Raw genomic sequence first — 20,923 nt, 5'->3', positions numbered from 1 at the left:
GTGACGTCTGGGATCGGTATGTAAATCTTTCAGAGGAAGCTAACACAGTTATTCCGAAGTCCTTTGTAAGTCGTCGGACAACATTCAGGGAAAAACTGCAATCTCGAGTAGGTGATACCATCCTCTTTGTTCGACCTGATGGTGGGACATCTCAGAGAGAAACGTTGTTGGTACCATCTAAGTATACCGGCAATGCTGTATCTGGACTGACGGATGAAGCAGACGAACAACTAACAATGCCTAGGTTCGGGCCTGAAGAGGACATCTTCCTGTCGCTGGTGCATGTTGCCCTAAAACTTCGAGGAGATTTGCTTGATAAGCCTGGCCACGTGGGATTTGAAGTGAGCATCGGAAACGCACTAAGTTGCGTACCAGAGACTGTCTACATGTTCCTCAAGCTCTTATATGGTGGTCCGTGTCAGCTTGAAATAGAACCATGCGTTGCCAAAGAAGATGATACGAAACTAGAACAACAAGTCCTCAGCAGTGCTCAGGACATGGTATATGGAGTGAGCGGAGGCAGTAAACTGACGCCGAAACATATAGGGCTCGGCAGCACCCTGCACCAAACTACACGATCTAAGGAGTTGGTGGAAATGTTCCATAAGGCAGGACACACCCTCAGTTACCATCAAGTGTTGCAGTTGGACACAACCTTAGCCAAGTCCACAATTAAGTCTATGAATCCAAACACCGGTGCCGTCATACCACCTAATCTAGCTCCTGACCGCTTTCTGTTCTACACTGCTGACAATATCGACATACTGGATGAGACATTGGACGGAAAAGAAACCTTCCATGCCACTCAGCTGGCAGCGTGGCAGAGAGGACCATCCGCAGACGTGAAGTGGGACAGCATGGTTCTTTCTAAAGACCGAATGCTGCATGTCCCAGAGGTCATGGACACCTTAAATGCTGCAACTATGCCTGCCGTCAGGGCCGAACCATCTTTCAGTGGCCAAGTGGAAAAAACTTGGTATCATCAACCGTCCAAGGACACTGATTGTGCAGCAAGGGCCCAATCGGTGGATTTAGCGTTCAATTTCATGCGACTCAACTCAACAACGGAAACCAGTTGGACAGTATTCAATGAGTCCCTGACACAAAATGATCCTCCACAAACTACAGTTGGCTATATGCCCATAATCCTGGCACCAGCGCACGAGTTTGATACACTCAAAACAGTCGTGGAGCGATGTTTGGAAGTTTCATCTCGCTTCGGACAAGAATACACGGTACTGAGTGTGGATCAAGCACTTTATTGCAAGCTCATGGAGTTGAAGTGGTGCAATCCGGAGTACAAGAAGAGACTCATTCCACGTCTAGGAGGGCTACACATTTCAATGAACTTTTTTAAAGTTATTGGAGAACACATGCACGGATCTGGATTGGCAGAGGCCTGGGTTGAAGCTGGTCTAATGGGACAGAACACCATTGAAGCAGCATTGGCTGGCAAAAAGTTCAACAAAGCCATGCGAGCACACAAAATTACATGCCAGGCCCTATGGCGACTATTAGGACCCAATCTACTAGACTATGTGAAAGAAGCCGACGAGCAACTGCATATTCAAATATCCAAGGCTGCATCCGACCTGGCAGCTGTTGAGATCCTTGTCACCTTGCTGACAAACCCAACGTTTTCATCATTGATGTCAGATTTCCTGGAACGCAGAAAGGAGGACAATGTCAACTTCTCTTTCTGGTGGGGATACCTGGAAATGGTAGCAATTCTACTTATGTTCACAAGAGCCCAACGAGATGGACTTTGGGACCTTCACATCCATTCATTCACCTGCATGCTACCTTTCTTTCTCAGGTATGACCATGTAAACTATGGACGCTGGGGTCCTGTCTACTTGGCTGAAATGAGAAACCTACCAGAGTCAGTTCTCGAAGAATTCAAAAAAGGAAATTTTGTGGTCAAACGGTCGGCGCGTAAGTTCAATCAGGTTGATCCCGACCAGGCACAAGAGTGGTTGAATGGAACTGGTAAAAGGGCCGGAGGAATCGTTGGTATCACCAAAACCAATACAGCCTTGAACAGATGGGCATTGTCTTACAACCTGAGAGCACATATTGCAGCAGATACGCGTGAAATGTTGCAGATATATCCAAAAGACTTGCTCAGCCATAACGAATCGAAACCAGCAAGACAACAACGTGACAATGCAGACGAGAACATTCTGCTCAGCATATTGGAACGCTTCCATGTGTTTGCACCTGATACACATCACGCTGCGCTGCAAAACATTGCAACAAAAGACGTTGCTAGCGAAGAAATCCAAACATCGCTACTGAACGCACGAGTCATGGGTCAGAAACAACTGGATGAATTTGTGGAGGATAGACTTGTTGGAGACGCAGAAACCTCAGTGCCTCAGCACTCATTGTATGACACCATCAAGAAGAACAATGCTCCAACATTCGACGATCTTTATAAGGTAGTACAACACAGTGCCGAAAAGAACAAACGCACTGTTCTGAAAGCTGATCAAAACTTCCTCCAACGTTTGGTAACGGCATATGCATCTGGCCGCACGATCAACTTGGACAACGTGTTGAACCACGAACTTCTTCGAGTACCAGTCTCGCTGGCAGAGCTCAATGGCAATTTAAGGACAGGAAACAAATCGTTGCTGGCTGATATGTTGACAGCAGATGTTCCATGTCCTGCTACGCTCGATCTGCACGGGAAATCAGCTTGTCTTGTTATAGATGGACAGGCTCGAGTCGTGGCCATTGGGAAACCGGTTGCTGCCAAGACATTTGGAGACTTGGCAGACGTTTTCACAAGATCAATCTTCCAGTCAGGAATGCAATATCTTCGCATAGACGTTGTATTTGACAGATACCGAGATGAGTCGATCAAAGCAGGAACAAGAACCAAACGAACAAAGACAAGTCGTCCAATACGTCGTATTGTAGAAGGACGGGAGGTGCCACTGCCTAACTCCTGGATAAACTTCATTGCCCTTCCAGAAAACAAGGCAGCCCTTGCTCGCTTCCTCTCGGAAGAACTTCTGGCACATGCTCCTGGTGATACAGAGATTGTGGTTGCAGGGGGGTTTGACGATGAGCGTGAAATCAGGTCATCACGTGGCAATACTGACCTCACTCCACTAAAAGCAACACACGAAGAAGCGGACACACGCATAATTCTACATGTCATAGATAGTCGGCTGGACACTGTAGTTGTATGTGCGAGAGACACTGATGTCATGCTGTTGTTGGTGGCACATTTTCCGCGTGTCAGTTGCAGAAATCTATGGATGATGGCTGGTACTGCCCAGAAGAGAAAGTACATACCCATAGGTCCATTATATCACAACTTGCCATCAAATTCAGTCCAATCACTTCTGCCATTTCACGCTCTTACGGGATCGGACACGACATCGCACATCTGTGGACACACGAAACGTTCAGCATGGAAAGTCTTCCTTGAGTATCACCACCTTCTTGTGGGTTTGGGAGTAGGGAATTTGACCCCTGAAGTGTCAAAATCGACAGAAATATTTGTCTGCAAAATCTACGGGATGAACAATCTGGAGACAACAGATAGCGTTCGTCGGGTCATGTTTGAGAAGGCCTGCAAACCAGAAGCGATGCCACCCACGAGCGATGCTCTCAAATTCCACATCCAGCGTGTGCATTACCAATCTCTGATATGGAAGGAGGCACACTGCCCACTTCCGAACCTGCCGAATGTCACGGAGTTGGGATGGAAAAGGGTCGCTACCAATTTGCAACCAGTGCTGATGACACTCCATCCAATTCCTGAGTCGTGTCTTGAACTTGTTTCTTGCAGTTGCAGGTCACGGTGTCGTACCATGCGCTGTAGCTGCCGTAAAGCAAAACTTGGCTGCACAGCTGCATGTGTATGTCGGCAAGAAACTGACCAGGACGGTTGCTTTAATGACAATGTGTAATGTGTTAACGACATTATTCAACTTACCGTCGAGCCTGCATATCGTAAAAGACGTCATGACTGTGCTACCTGTATATAGTTAAACGTTCATATGTGATTGTTCACTGCATGTAATCGTATTAATCAATGAAGATCAAAAGTAAAGTTGTATTGCCTTGTAATCGTGTTGTTTATTATATGAGCTGTGTGGCACAAGGGTCCATGTGTAAGTGTCTGTAGATATCATTTTAGCTGCAGTTAGCCGATATTTAGAGCTATTTTGTGAGCAACCACCTTGAATGTGTCCTGTTTCAGTATATAGCTTTGGTCCAACACTAATAATAGTGCGCTCATATGCTTCCTTGACCTCGATAACCTGGGGCTAGACATCAAAATAATGATTCTATGTTCACTAGAACTGGAGATATCGTCAATATAAGATTTGATGGCGGCCATCTTGGAAAATGGCCGAAACATCGATTTCTGCTAAAATAGTATATACAAATTTGATTGCCCGGAAATATTCATCTTGTTTCACGTAAAGTGTACTTGTTGAAATGTCTTCCTGTGTGATTCTGAGTTCAGCGGCTAAAAGTTAAATATTTTGGCGGCCATTTAGTTTTTTCCAGATTTGAGCATCAAATACCAAAAATTCAGCTTGGTATCCTATTTTTTCATGATCAGCACCCCCAAAATAGGTTAAAAACACTTGTTACCAACTTTTACTCAGAAATGCCCCTATAACTTGTATTAGATGCATTTCTGGAAATTTAGCCTAGTCTAAGACAGTCAGTCCTGCAACTGCAAGTGAAACCAAGCATTTTGGGTTAAACCACGCCCTCCGAGGAACACCACGCCCTCCACGTGAAACCGCGCCTTCCAAATTAGAACCACACCCACCTAGTAAGAACCACGCCTTCCTAGTTAAAATCACGCCCTCTGAGTTAAAACACGCCCACCGCGTTAAAACACGCCTTCCGCGTTAACACAACGCCCTCGACCGAGAACCACGTACAGTATGCTTTCAGTGAAAACTACGCCCTCTACATGGAACCACACCCTCTGTGTGAAGCCCCACCCCTTTTTCCTTTGTGGATGAGCATTGCACGTGATGCTTCCATGTACGGTTGTGTCCAGGTTGAAAAGTACGTCTGGCTCAGTTAACATTGCACTATTCCCCTTATTAATAACGTCACACTCCACCATTTGATTTTTACGAAGGTTTACGTTCCGTTACGCACACACGAACAGATTAAACGAAACGTGTTTTTTTTTCCCTCCATCCAACCCAATCACCCACCCATAATCCCATGGCGTCACGCGGACTCGTCTGCTCCATTGATTCACACCCCGAGTTCGTGGGCAATTGGCGCGCTGCGGCGACCATTTTTTTTTTTTTTTAACCTCATAGTCCTGTCATCGGAAGAGGAAGTTTTACCGGGACGGTTTGGAAGTTTTGAAAATGTTCGAAGCGAGGTAGTTTTGTGAGAGGTCGGCGGCTTCGCGGGCGCCTCCTGCCGGCCATTTATCGGGTGGTGTCTGCGAGAGGTGCCGGTCGGTCGCGGTTGGGGCGGCGGGCCGGGCGCCGAGATGGCCGACTTCTTGCCGAGCCGCTCCTGCCTGTCCGAATGCTTCCCGACGTGCGCCCTGTCGCCCCGGGAAGCGGAGCAGCGTCGCAAGAGCAAGCAGATCGACGCGATGCTCACCCGCGAGAAGCAGCAGTCGAGGCGAGTCGTCAAGATCCTGCTCCTGGGCGCCGGCGAGAGCGGCAAAAGTACCTTCCTCAAGCAGATGCGCATCATCCACGGACAGGACTTCGACCAGAAAGCCCTGGAGGATTTCCGGGCGACCATCTACAGCAACATACTCAAGGGAATGCGGGTCTTGGTGGACGCCCGCTCCAAGCTTCACATCCCGTGGGAAGAGCCCGAGAACGACAAGGTCTGTAGAGAACTGTTGGCCTTGATGAGCAGGCCCAGACCCGAGGTTTCCTCGTTGCCCCCCTCCGGACACTTCTCCACCGAAGTGCTCGAACCCTCGAACTTCCAGCACTTTTTGCCGCTGCTCCGGTTTCTGTGGGCCGACTCGGCCGTCATGACAGCCTACGCCCGACGTCGAGAGTTTCAGCTGGTGAGGAACTTTGCTCCTTCTCTTCTTGTCTTTTCCTTAACTTCATCTGGCCTTTCATTCCCTATTAATTGCTTATCGCCTTTACTCTTTTGCTTTCAACCCCCACCTCCCTGCCCCCACCTCCCTGCCCCCCACGTCTCCCCCCTAACCCCCCACCCCAACAACACTTTTCTTCTCGTGTACTTTGGTATTGCCCTGTTCCATATTTTCTGGTATTCATTTCTCACCTTTACCTTCCATCCCGTGCCAAATTAATTCCGTCCTTTCCTGTCATTCCATACTCCCTCCTTTACTTGTCAACGAATACTCCCTCCTTCACGTGTCATTCCATGCTCCTTCCTCTACCTGTCATTCCATGCTCCTTCCTCTACCTGTCATTCCACGCTTCCTCCCTTACCTGTCATTCCATGCTTCCTCCCTTACCTGTCATTCCATGCTTCCTCCCTTACCTGTCATTCCATGCTTCCTCCCTTACCTGTCATTCCATGCTTCCTCCCTTACCTGTCATTCCATGCTTCCTCCCTTACCTGTCATTCTATGCTTCCTCCCTTACCTGTCATTCCATGCTTCCTCCCTTACCTGTCATTCCATGCTTCCTCCCTTACCTGTCATTCCATGCTTCCTCCCTTACCTGCCATTCCATGCTTCCTCCCTTACCTGTCATTCCATGCTTCCTCCCTTACCTGTCATTCCATGCTTCCTCCCTTACCTGTCATTCCATGCTTCCTCCCTTACCTGTCATTCCATGCTTCCTCCCTTACCTGTCATTCCATGCTTCCTCCCTTACCTGTCATTCCATGCTTCCTCCCTTACCTGTCAACGAATACTCCCTCCTTCACGTGTCATTCCATGCTCCTTCCTCTACCTGTCATTCCATGCTCCTTCCTCTACCTGTCATTCCATGCTCCTTCCTCTACCTGTCATTCCATGCTTCCTCCCTTACCTGTCAACGAATACTCCCTCCTTCACGTGTCATTCCATGCTCCTTCCTCTACCTGTCATTCCATGCTCCTTCCTCTACCTGTCATTCCATGCTCCTTCCTCTACCTGTCATTCCATGCTTCCTCCCTTACCTGTCAACGAATACTCCCTCCTTCACGTGTCATTCCATGCTCCTTCCTCTACCTGTCATTCCATGCTTCCTCCCTTACCTGTCATTCTATGCTTCCTCCCTTTCCTGTAATTCCACGCTTCCTCCCTTACCTGTCATTCTATGCTTCCTCCCTTACCTGTCATTCTATGCTTCCTCCCTTACCTGTCATTCTATGCTTCCTCCCTTACCTGTCAACGAATACTCCCTCCTTTACTTGTCAACGAATACTCCCTCCTTCACGTGTCATTCCATGCTCCTTCCTCTACCTGTCATTCCATGCTCCTTCCTCTACCTGTCATTCCATGCTCCTTCCTCTACCTGTCATTTCATGCTCCTTCCTCTACCTGTCATTCCATGCTCCTTCCTCTACCTGTCATTCCACGCTTCCTCCCTTACCTGTCATTCCATGCTTCCTCCCTTACCTGTCATTCCATGCTTCCTCCCTTACGTGTCATTCCATGCTTCCTCCCTTACCTGTCATTCCATGCTTCCTCCCTTACCTGTCATTCTATGCTTCCTCCCTTACCTGTCATTCCATGCTTCCTCCCTTACCTGTCATTCCATGCTTCCTCCCTTACCTGTCATTCCATGCTTCCTCCCTTACCTGTCATTCCATGCTTCCTCCCTTACCTGTCATTCCATGCTTCCTCCCTTACCTGTCAACGAATACTCCCTCCTTCAGGTGTCATTCCATGCTCCTTCCTCTACCTGTCATTCCATGCTCCTTCCTCTACCTGTCATTCCATGCTCCTTCCTCTACCTGTCATTCCATGCTCCTTCCTCTACCTGTCATTCCATGCTCCTTCCTCTACCTGTCATTCCATGCTCCTTCCTCTACCTGTCATTCCATGCTCCTTCCTCTACCTGTCATTCCATGCTCCTTCCTCTACCTGTCATTCCATGCTCCTTCCTCTACCTGTCATTCCATGCTCCTTCCTCTTCCTGTCATTCCACGCTCCTTCCTCTACCTGTCATTCCACGCTTCCTCCCTTACCTGTCATTCCATGCTTCCTCCCTTACCTGTCATTCCATGCTTCCTCCCTTACCTGTCATTCCATGCTTCCTCCCTTACCTGTCATTCCATGCTTCCTCCCTTACCTGTCATGCCATGCTTCCTCCCTTTCCTGTAATTCCACGCCTCCTCCCTCACCTGTCATTCTATGCTTCCTCCCTTACCTGTCATTCTATGCTTCCTCCCTTACCTGTCATTCTATGCTTCCTCCCTTACCTGTCAACGAATACTCCCTCCTTTACTTATCAACGAATACTCCCTCCTTCACGTGTCATTCCATGCTCCTTCCCTCCACCTGTCATTCCATGCTCCTTCCTCTACCTGTCATTCCATGCTCCTTCCTCTACCTGTCATTCCACGCTTCTTCCTCTACCTGTCATTCCACGCTTCCTCCCTTACCTGTCATTCCATGCTTCCTCCCTTACCTGTCATTCCATGCTTCCTCCCTTACCTGTCATTCCATGCTTCCTCCCTTTCCTGTAATTCCACGCTTCCTCCCTTACCTGTCATTCTATGCTTCCTCCCTTACCTGTCATTCTATGCTTCCTCCCTTACCTGTCATTCTATGCTTCCTCCCTTACCTGTCATTCCATGCTTCCTCCCTTACCTGTCAACGAATACTCCCTCCTTCACGTGTCATTCCATGCTCCTTCCTCTACCTGTCATTTCATGCTCCTTCCTCTACCTGTCATTCCATGCTCCTTCCTCTACCTGTCATTCCACGCTTCCTCCCTTACCTGTCATTCCATGCTTCCTCCCTTACCTGTCATTCTATGCTTCCTCCCTTACCTGTCATTCTATGCTTCCTCCCTTACCTGTCATTCTATGCTTCCTCCCTTACCTGTCATTCCATGCTTCCTCCCTTACCTGTCAACGAATACTCCCTCCTTCACGTGTCATTCCATGCTCCTTCCTCTACCTGTCATTCCATGCTCCTTCCTCTACCTGTCATTCCATGCTCCTTCCTCTACCTGTCATTCCATGCTCCTTCCTCTACCTGTCATTCCATGCTCCTTCCTCTACCTGTCATTCCATGCTCCTTCCTCTACCTGTCATTCCATGCTCCTTCCTCTACCTGTCATTCCATGCTCCTTCCTCTACCTGTCATTCCATGCTCCTTCCTCTTCCTGTCATTCCACGCTCCTTCCTCTACCTGTCATTCCACGCTTCCTCCCTTACCTGTCATTCCATGCTTCCTCCCTTACCTGTCATTCCATGCTTCCTCCCTTACCTGTCATTCCATGCTTCCTCCCTTACCTGTCATTCCATGCTTCCTCCCTTACCTGTCATGCCATGCTTCCTCCCTTTCCTGTAATTCCACGCCTCCTCCCTCACCTGTCATTCTATGCTTCCTCCCTTACCTGTCATTCTATGCTTCCTCCCTTACCTGTCATTCTATGCTTCCTCCCTTACCTGTCAACGAATACTCCCTCCTTTACTTATCAACGAATACTCCCTCCTTCACGTGTCATTCCATGCTCCTTCCCTCCACCTGTCATTCCATGCTCCTTCCTCTACCTGTCATTCCATGCTCCTTCCTCTACCTGTCATTCCACGCTTCTTCCTCTACCTGTCATTCCACGCTTCCTCCCTTACCTGTCATTCCATGCTTCCTCCCTTACCTGTCATTCCATGCTTCCTCCCTTACCTGTCATTCCATGCTTCCTCCCTTTCCTGTAATTCCACGCTTCCTCCCTTACCTGTCATTCTATGCTTCCTCCCTTACCTGTCATTCTATGCTTCCTCCCTTACCTGTCATTCCATGCTTCCTCCCTTACCTGTCAACGAATACTCCCTCCTTCACGTGTCATTCCATGCTCCTTCCTCTACCTGTCATTTCATGCTCCTTCCTCTACCTGTCATTCCACGCTTCCTCCCTTACCTGTCATTCCATGCTTCCTCCCTTACCTGTCATTCCATGCTTCCTCCCTTACCTGTCATTCCATGCTTCCTCCCTTACCTGTCATTCCATGCTTCCTCCCTTACCTGTCATTCCACGCTTCCTCCCTTACCTGTCATTCTATGCTTCCTCCCTTACCTGTCATTCTATGCTTCCTCCCTTACCTGTCATTCCATGCTTCCTCCCTTACCTGTCATTCTATGCTTCCTCCCTTACCTGTCATTCCATGCTTCCTCCCTTACCTGTCATTCCACGCTTCCTCCCTTACCTGTCATTCTATGCTTCCTCCCTTACCTGTCATTCTATGCTTCCTCCCTTACCTGTCATTCCATGCTTCCTCCCTTACCTGTCATTCTATGCTTCCTCCCTTACCTGTCATTCCATGCTTCCTCCTTTACGTGTCATTCCATGCTCCCTCCTTTATGTGTCATTCCATGCTCCCTCCTTTATGTGTCATTCTATGCTTCCTCATTTATGTGTCATTCCATGCTCCCTCCTTTATGTGTCATTCCCTGCTCCCTCCTTTATGTGTCATTCCATGCTCCCTCCTTTATGTGTCATTCCATGCTGCCTCATTTGTCATTCCATGCTCCCTCATGTATGTGTCATTCCATGCTCCCTCCTTTATGTGTCATTCCATGCTCCCTCCTTTATGTGTCATTCTATGCTCCCTCCTTTTGTGTCATTCCATGCTTCCTCCTTTATGTGTCATTCTATGCTCCCTCATTTATGTGTCATTCCATGCTCCCTCCTTTATGTGTCATTCCCTGCTCCCTCCTTTATGTGTCATTCCATGCTCCCTCCTTTATGTGTCATTCCATGCTCCCTCCTTTATGTGTCATTCCATGCTTCCTCCTTTATGTGTCATTCTATGCTCCCTCATTTATGTGTCATTCCATGCTCCCTCCTTTATGTGTCATTCCCTGCTCCATCCTTTATGTGTCATTCCATGCTCCCTCCTTTATGTGTCATTCCATGCTGCCTCATTTGTCATTCCATGCTCCCTCATGTATGTGTCATTCCATGCTCCCTCCTTTATGTGTCATTCCATGCTCCCTCCTTTATGTGTCATTCTATGCTCCCTCCTTTTGTGTCATTCCATGCTTCCTCCTCTACGTGTCATTCCATGCTTTCTCCTCTATGTGTCATTCCATGCTACCTCATTTATGTGTCATTCCATGCTCCCTCATGTATGTGTCATTCCATGCTCCCTCCTTTTGTGTCATTCCATGCTTCCTCCTCTACGTGTCATTCCATGCTTCCTCCTCTATGTGTCATTCCATGCTACCTCATTTATGTGTCATTCCATGCTCCCTCATTTGTCATTCCATGCTCCCTCATTTATGTGTCATTCCATGCTTCCTCCTTTATGTGTCATTCCATGCTCCCTCCTCTACGTGTCTTTCCATGCTCCTCCTCTACGTGTCATTCCATGCTCCCTCATTTGTCATTCCATGCTCCCTCATTTATGTGTCATTCTATGCTCCCCCTATCCCTTCATTCTGAGCTCCCTAATTTACCGGTCATTCTGTGCTCCCTAATTTACCTGTCTTTACAAACTCACTCCTTTATTTCTTGTTCCATACTCACTCCTGTACAAGTCATTTTATGTGGCACTTGCACCATGAGCTTATCCAATATTTCTAGATGCAGCTCTGCAATTATCCATTGTTTTGGACTGGATACCTTTACCAAATTTGAGGATATGCTGGGAGTGTCATCCAGGAAAAACAGTTGTTTTAAATGTGCAGAGGTCTCTTTAACACTAAAGGACGTGGTCCTGTTGCGGAGATGGTGGCTTTCAATGTCAAAGAACGTTTTTATTCTTGTGTTTCAAATGAAATTAAGGCCTGTAATAGAAAGTCCATGCAGACTCCCTCACGGCTTTATCTCAACTCTAATTCACCATACGATTTCATTTTTCCTAGTGGCTAAGATAGTTTGTCTCTCTTGCAGAAAAAGTTGAGAAAACCGGCGAATGCATTCAAATAGCCGTTTTGAATGTGTCTGATTGGACACGATGTGGGGACTGGGAAAGGAGAGAGATGGGAGGGGTGGAGAGGAGGGAGGTGTAGGGTTCCCTACTCGGCAATTAGTTATTTATAATATTACTTAGTAAAAGAACAGCGACTGAATACTGAAGTTAGGGATTGAACCCTCGTGTAATTATATTTTTTCATATTCCTGGGGTGTATATAAGCGAGTTTACTCTTTTCCAACCACCTAATTAAGCAATATTTTACAAAGCTTTGGACGTAATAAATTGTATATGTGGACCAACTATGGAATACAATATTTATTATCCCGTCCGCTGCACAGCAGGAGACGTGTGTGTGTGTGTGTGTGTGTGTGTGTGTGTGTGTGTGTGTGTGTGTGTGTGTGTGTGTGTGTGTGTGTGTGTGTGTCTGTGTGTTTGTGTGTGTGTGTGTGTGTGTGTGTGTGTGTGTGTGTGTGTGTGTGTGTGTGTGTGTGTGTGTGTGTGTGTGTGTGTTCGTCCGTCCGTGCAGGACCTAACTTTTTTTTTTTCTTCTTTTTTTTTACCATTTGAGGTATTGTCAAATTTACCACCAAAACTTTATTACGCTAATACGGAGAAGACAAATTAATGATTTTGTCAAAAGGATAAAGGTCATCGTCACCTAAAATCATCAATTTTCATCCAATTGACCTGAAATTTCAATTTACCATTTGAGCTTTGTCATCGAATTTTCAACAAAACTTTATTATGAGAATATGGAGAAGGTAAATTAATAATTTGGTCAAAAGGTCAAAGGTCAGTATCGCCCAAAATTGTCAATTTTTATCTGATTGACCTGAAATTTTAAGAATTCGCATATCGGGTCACTGAATTGGTTCACCAATAAAAAGCTAGAAGCTGTTTTTTTTTTGTTTTTTTTTGTTTACATCAAAAGGTCAAATAAAGGTTAAGTTTGCTTAAAATAGCCAATTTTCACCCAAGTGACCTGAAATGTAAAGAATTTGTATCATGGATCATATAATTGGTTCACTAATCTAAATATAGGAGTCGATTGTTTTTTTTTAGATCAAAAGGTCAAAGGCCAAAGTTGCATAAAATTGTCAACTTTTGTACAATTGACCTGGAATTTTAAGAATTTGCATATTGGGTCATATAATTGGTTCAAGTCGAAGGTCAACCTCATCCAAAACATGTAAACAACATATTAGGCTTCACATAGAAAATGTATCAACCAAATTTAGAATGCATAACATTCAATCGTGAATGTAAAACACTTGATAGGTCAAATTTTCTAAATTACCAAATTGCTGTTTCCATGGCAACTATTGTTACTTCTGCCACCGAAGGTGGACGGAGGCTATGTTTTCACAACTGTATGTCTGCTCATTTGTCTGTGAACAGGATATCTCAAAACGTTGTGGATGGATTTGGACAAAATTTGGTGGAGAGGTTGGGTGATTGACAACGGGACGAAATGATTAGATTCTGATTAAGATCCGGATCCGGATCCGGTTCTAGATACTAGAATTTAAAGTGATTCTTCACCATTGAAAGATAGGGCCAAAACAATATATTGCACGCTATCGCAAAAAGTTGTGGATGGATTCGGACGAAACTTGGTGGACTGGTTGCATATGTGATGAGGACTAATTGATTTGATTTTGGTGAAGATCTGGATCTGGATATGAGAATTTTTCTATTTACTTAAAGTGATTTGACTTTACCATTGGGAGAAAGGGCCAAAAACGATATTTCGCATGATGTTGCAAAAGGTTGTGGAGGAGTTATGACAAAATTAGGTGGATGAGTTGGTTAAGTGACAAGAACAAGATGATTAGATTTTGGTTTGTTTAATCAAACTACATCTTTCTTGTTCTGTCTGTTTGTCTGTCTGTATGTCAATCGCCTACATGTTGCAATCCTATACCGATCTTCACGAAACGTCACCAGCTGACAGAGCTCGGTAAAAGCTAGAAGCCTGTTGTTTTTGAGGTCAAAAGGTCAAAGTCACCTAAACGTATCAATTTTTACCTGCTTGGCTTGAAATTTGAACAGGGCGTGCATATTGGGTCACTGAATTGTTTCAATCAAAAGGTAGAATCCTATTGTGTTTGAGGTCATAGGTCAAGGTCACATAAAATCATTAATATTCTTCTGATTGACTTGAAATATGAACTGGTTTGCATATTCGGTCACTGAAGCCTATCGTTTGAGGTCAAAGGGCCAAATGTCAAGATTACATCTAATCGTCAATCGCCTTCCTTTTGACTTGAAAGTTGAACAAAATTTGCATATTGGGTCACTGAATTGGTTCACCGACCAAAGCGGCCGAAGCCGCGTGCGGGTCCTACTCCAACAATGGTGTGGAGATGCTTTTTCGTCACACCTCGACCGTGAGGTAATCCGTGCAGGCGGCCCACCTTTGCTAACAAGGCTCCGATTATCTTTCTGGCACACACAGACGAGTGGCCGTTGTTCTCCCATGCAAAACAACCAAGCGACCGCCGCGATCAAGACCAGGACAAGAGCAAAAGGAAAATGCAGCCATTCTCTTTGAAAGCCAGCGCAAAAGAGAGAAAATGTTGTCTCCTCTTGCTTTTTCTCGGAGCGTCCCAAAGACGTCATCCTTTTGACCAATCGCCCAGCGCCGTCGAATCGTCCCAACCAATCGCCCTTCGGGGCGTGGCCTCACGGGCATTCATTGATGCCCAATGACGAAGCTCGGGGCATGGCCGGTCAATTCCGGTCCTCCAAGGCAGAGCCTAGCTGAGCCAAACATTCCCCAGGTTTCGGCAAATGTTCGGGTTTCTGACGGGCGATTATGGTTGTTGTAATGGCAGCCCTTTTTGATGAAATAATATGAAGGGAAAAATCACAGGGAGGCAATACATACTGGGAATTATTCTTAAGCCCTACCTAGATAACACAAGCTCCACCCCCCCATGCAAAGACTCGCAAAAAAACTCTTAACCTGAACATTTACCCTGCTTATGTACATCAAGATGGGCTTCTCCTTCTTCCCGTCGCACGGTCCGTCGGTCCATACTAAAACCTACACATTCCTACTTTCCTAAGGTATTTCATGTTTACCCCCCACAAACGTAACAATATGTTTGTTTTCCTTTATCACACTAAATTTCCAAAAATCCCAATATGCAACAATCACCAGATTTTGACTCTTTCCATCGAATAGTTAAAGAATGCGTACAAGTCAAATCACACACCACACACATAAATTACATATAGTATGATTATCTATTTTTAAGAAAAGCAATCTCAACCCTCAGATCGGCAGGCAGCAGCCTCTTCACTCTCTGCAGACCTGGACAATATCACAAACTGGTCAAACAAGTGGAACATGTCTTTCAATCCTGACAAATCTCGCACTCTCACTTTGTCTCTCTGAAAAGACCATCCGGACAACCCTCGCATCTACTTTCTGAACAATCCTCTTGAATGAGTTCTGTCACATATAGTATGATGAACTAGATAATCTATATATATAAAACACAGTTTGTGTGTGTGTAATGTTACCGATAGACTCCTAAACGGAGAGGCTCACGTGCTTGATATTTGGCATAGACATGGCCATTGAGCCTGGGAAGAACATGGCCGACCTAAAAAAAATTATTTCATAATATTTTTTTACCATATTTTTACCTCAGCGCATTTCAGCGAGGAATATTATGCACGGAATCTGACCGGTGGCAGAGCAGCGCGCTGATTCGCTCAGAGCGATCACGTGATGTTCCTTGCCGCCATTAACTCAGTTACATGTTCGCACGTATTTCAGAGCGAAAAGCGATTGCGTTTTTTCACATTTCAGCGAGGAACATTGCCATTCACACCACATAGGTTTTTTTTTCTTTCATCTTTACGAGATCCATATTTTTTATTCATATTTACCTCAGCGCATTTCAGCGAGGAATATTATACATGGAATCTGATCAGGTGGCAAAGCAGCACGCTGATTCGCTCAGAGCGATCACGTGATGCTCCTTGCCGCCATAAACTCACAGTTACGCGTTCGCACGTAATTCACACATTCAAAACAAACGAGATCCGCGAAGCGAGTTGGTCGAGTCGTGCTAACCAAGATGGCGACACGGCGGCTTCACTTTTCACGGAGTATGAGCGTTCTATATATTTTCAATTCAGTGCGCCCGACTCGCTCACGTACTTGATTTGTGGCATAGACATGGCCATTGGGCCTTCACGGTGTAATTTGTGCGAGGCTTTTGTCCGAGTGAGCTTGAGTCGAGAGGGCGAATGTATGGGTTGGGAATGTACGGGTCTCCCTTCCCCCGCCCGGCAACGCCGGTACTGGAGGGCGTCACAGGATCGGTGAGTCTCCAAAATCCGCTTCGTGCTGCTGCGAAGATGCAGGACGATGTCGCGATTGTTGTGCTGCTCTCCGACCATGAGAACTGCAACGTCATTGTTGACTGGCCCTCCCCTTCCCCCTCCCCCCTCCGTCCTCCCCTCCCCCTCCCTTCCCCCTCCACCCTACCCCTCCCCTTCTCCCCTCCCTTTTCCCCCTCCCCCTCCCTTTCCCCCCCCCTCCCTTTTCCCCCTCCCCCTTCCCCTCCCCCCTACCCCTTCCCCTTCCCCCCTACCCCTTCCCCTTCCCCTCTCCCCCTCCCCTTTCCCCCCTCCCCCCTCCCCCCCCCACCCCCTCCCCCCTCCCCCTCCCCCTCCCCCTCCCTTCCCCCTCCCCCTCCCCTTTCCCCTCCCCCCTCCCCCCCCCTTATAATAGCAATTGTAAATTATCTCAGGTGGAACCAATCACCTTCAAAATCACACACCAATTTAATTGGCCTCCACCTGTGTTAAATTCAAGTGATTGTCATTATTTCAGAATAAATCAGCTGTTCCTGTAGGTTTCCTCTGCTGGGTAGTGCCTTTCACAGCACAGACTCAACAATGAGCAGCAAGGAGCTTTCAAAAGACCTCTGGGATAAAGTTGTGGAAAGGTACAGATCAGTGGATGGGTATAACAATATTTAGAAGGCTTTCAATATCCCTTGGAACACAGTCAAGACAATCATTAAGAAATGGAGTGTGTACGGTACCACCAAGACCCTGCCTAGATCAGGTCTTACCTCCAAACTGGATGACCAAGCAAGGAGGAGACTGATCAGAGAGGTTGCCAAGAGGCCAATGACAACTTTGAAAGAGCTACAGGCCTTTATGGCAAAGACTGTGTGCATGTGACAACAATATCCCAAGCACTCTACAAGTCTGACCTGTACGATGAGGTGGCAAGAAGGAAGCCATTACTCAAAAGGTCCACCTTGAGTCACGTTTGAGGTATGCAATAAACCACTCCGGAGATTCTGTATTCCTGTGGCAAAACATTTTGTGGTCTGACAAAACCAAGATGGAACGTTTTGGCCTAAATGCAAAACATTACATTTGGCGCAAACCCAACACAGCACATCGGGATTGTTATGTGATGGCAATACTGTTAGCTACTCTCTAAACCAACATCATCCCTATCTTGTTTAGGACCTTTTTTAGACTGTAGTTTGTCATCCCTACATTGCCTTTTTAATTTAGCATAAATTTTTTTATTCACTTGTTTCTGTAATTTTTTGCAATGTGGAATAACACAATGGTCGGTACTCAGGGGATACCCAATCTTGGAGCAAAAGTGCCAAGATATCTTAGTCAGCAATGTCAAACACTGCACATGTTCTTATATTGTCATACGTAACCCTGACTGTATCTTGCAGCTCTGTCTTATTGCTCGTTTCTCAAAAAGTAATGTCTTCATCCAGCCTCAGGCCACACAAGGATCTGCACTGAGAAATTCCCAAAATAACTGGTGTGGTTTCCCTCTAACCAATAGGGCGGGGACAGAGTTGTGATGGGGTGGAGCCTCTCGAGGAATTTCTGCACGGCCGGACACATGAAAGACACTCTCGTGGGTTTTACTGTTTTGTTCACTTGAAGTGTCAATAAAACTTATTATTATACACTCGAAATGCAAATGTCCTCGATAAACTACAATGACGAAAAGATAATCCAACCTTTGTTTTGTATCAGTGGGTGGGGCCGACATTTTTTATCCGCGTCATCCCGACGTTAATACGTAGAGTCGACAGTGCCAACGCACTCTGATAATAATAGTTTTGTAAAATTAACTTCAATGAAGAACTTTATCAAGACAAGATATAAGTATTTATATGTGGCATCCAAATCCTGGGCCTGGGAAATCAGAAGACCTCGGTAATACTTGAGTAGATTCTCGCCAGACAATAATACATCACTATATGTCATCAGGAAGACGTTGGTCAAACGCACTGTACACGTGACACACTTTCTTATCTGCGCATGCGCATAGCAAGGTTCAGGGTTGATCGAGTAAGCATGGGGAAGGGCGTGGCCTTGCCAAACTACGATGGCGTTGGTTGAGTACGAGAGAACACTCAGAGAGTATCTATAAATATTTAACTATATAAATACACACCGTATGAATAATTATTATAATATTTGAGTAGATGATGTTCTACTACTGATTTTAAAATGTTGGAGCACAAACTTTACAGACGTGCTCACCAGTGGCGTACTGAGGGTGTCTGGCATTGTTTGTTTTTTTGTTTTTTTTTGTTAAATAACATAATTGTTCCCCCTCTTCCTCCTGCTTCCACCTCCCTCACCCAAATCCCCAACCACAGTAGCCATAGGTAATACTAATAGGGCATAGACATAAGGAAACTCGGATCTTTATATTTAAATATCAATGAATTGACCATTGACGGTATGTCACGTGTACAATGCCAAAACAAAGATGAAAGGAACACTAAATGTCAGTTCAAATATTTATTAAACTAGGGGGCCCATTGGTCCATTGGACCAAATTTTAATTGGGGACTTTTGGATCTTCAGGGACTTTTGGGTGTAAGGGGATTTTTGAGTCATCAGGGTCATCTGGGTCTTTTGGGTCATCAAGGACTTTTGGGTCATCTGGGTGTTTTGGGTCCTCAAGGGTCTTTTGGTTCATTGGGACTTTTTAGTCGTCTGGGTCTTTTCAGTCATCAAAGACTTTTGGGCCCTTGGGGACTTTTGTGTGATTTTGGTCATCGGGGACTTTTGGTTCATCTGGGTCTTTTGGGTCCTCGGGGGTATTTTGGGTCAAGTGTCAAAGGGTCTTCCAAGGTCAAAGGGGTCTCAGCATTCTAAAGGGTTAAAAGGCACATTTGAATAGTACGTAATTAATTAGTAGACGTGAAAAAGTACGACACACACACACACACACACACACACACACACACACACACACACACACACACACACACACACACACACACACACACACACACACCTCCATTTATAGTATATTCAATTCCCGTAGATTCCTTGTTCAGGCTGTTTATACGACGCCATCAATGATGCGCCGACGTAACGAATCTGGCGCCGAGAAACCGTGACTCGAGAAGGTTTATTGATTACGCGGTTTCCTTTTACCTTCACCCGCGACTGGAGGAGTCGTGATCACATGTCCTGTGTGCGGTGTATGGCACTGGTACCTCGCTATTATTTTAGTAACTGAAAAACAAGGCATTTCCTGAGACATGATATTTCTGCTGATATTATTTGATGTAACATTATCACGCATAACGCCGACACTGAGGCAAATGTGTCTAGTGGCTCCGCCCCCATCAAGCTGATTGACAGTCATAGCCACACCTACCCCAGCCCAATTATTTTACAAAGGAATGGCGTTTTCCGTACATTTCTAGGAATGCTTTCAAGCTACGAGAATTATAATAACAAAGGATGTTGCAGGAAGTAAAACTCTATCGAATAGTAGCTGAATCATTGCCATTGATAGAGGCAGCTCGGATATATTCCTTCTGAAGAAGATTATTATTGTTATTATTATGAACAAGTAGATTAATTCCCGGGTTTGAGCGATCTCGTTATTTTGCTTTATTTTGCTTTTGCCTTGGTCTGGAGAACTGAAAAGTGATCTATACCTCGACAATCAGCTGAACAGACCAGGTAGGCTCTCATATGTAGCCTAAGCGAGTTTTTAAAGAAGATAATCCAACTTTAGTTTCATATAGCAGATGGGACCGACGTTTTTTTCCGTGCCTCCCTACCTAGAGAGTACTAGCGTACTCTCTGATATCGAGTGAATTTGATGAAAATTGACGATTTGTGACCTTGACCTTTTGACATATTGACCTCAAAAAACTATATTTCCAGCTTTTGATTATATCAGATTGCTGAATTAATGCCAGGGGGGTTGACTCAGCCAGTCATCCTTCCGAGGTCGGTAAATTGAGTACCAGTTTACTGGTAATTTCCTGTTTCCTGCAGGAAGGGCATCCGGCCATAAAACATTGCTTCAAAAAGGGGACCACGGTGCCAGAAAAATGCCAACCCCTGCTCTGTGGGGAAAAATGGCCTCTAAAGGTGATTCAAGGTGGTTATTTTGACTATATCAGTTGGTTAAGTTTCATGAAGATCTGTTTAGAGTTGTCACTTGTAGGTGACTGACAAACAAACAGACAGACAAACAAACATAGAAACATACTCGGGGAATGAATATACCCGAGAATGTTTGATTTCACAAGTGATCATTGCTTGAAAAAATTAGACTACCAACTGATTCTAAAATAGAAACTGTCATACTTTGGTTGGACACATCATATGTGCAGAAAACAAAAGTCTGGAGAAGTCAGCCATGCTGGGGATGGTTGAGCGAAGAAGAAGAGGCAGACCTTGAATGTGCCTAATGGATGGGGTAAAGGCTGAAACAAAACTCTCTGCCAGAAGGCCAACACACCGCACATTTGTACGTTCATCAAATTTCCAAGCGATTTATACACTACATGACCAAAAGTATGCGGACACCCCTTCTAATTAGTGGATTTGGCTATTTCAGCCACACCCAT

The 20,923-nt window shown here is 45.7% G+C and overlaps 1 protein-coding gene across 2 annotated transcripts in view; it reads left to right on the top strand.

The window, feature by feature from the left end:
- The first annotated feature begins 5,343 nt into the window (after window positions 1-5,343).
- Window positions 5,344-20,923, top strand: part of LOC137433888 (guanine nucleotide-binding protein subunit alpha-13) — a 92,004-nt gene continuing 76,424 nt past the window's right edge. The window contains exons 1-2 of one of the 2 annotated variants that reach the window (XM_068126341.2): window positions 5,344-6,034; window positions 17,869-17,943. In XM_068126341.2, coding sequence (XP_067982442.1) covers window positions 5,495-6,034; window positions 17,869-17,943 — 615 coding nt within the window. In that variant the 5' untranslated portion in view covers window positions 5,344-5,494. The remainder of the gene's footprint in view (window positions 6,035-17,868; window positions 17,944-20,923) is intronic. The other variant, XM_068126342.2, reaches the window with a different exon arrangement.

This window comes from Myxine glutinosa, chromosome 10 (genome assembly GCF_964187855.1).
Source record: "Myxine glutinosa chromosome 10, kmMyxGlut1.1, whole genome shotgun sequence".
Taxonomy (NCBI): domain Eukaryota; kingdom Metazoa; phylum Chordata; class Myxini; order Myxiniformes; family Myxinidae; genus Myxine; species Myxine glutinosa.
Note: the sequence above shows the minus strand (reverse complement) of the source record. Positions and strands in the feature narration are given on the sequence as shown.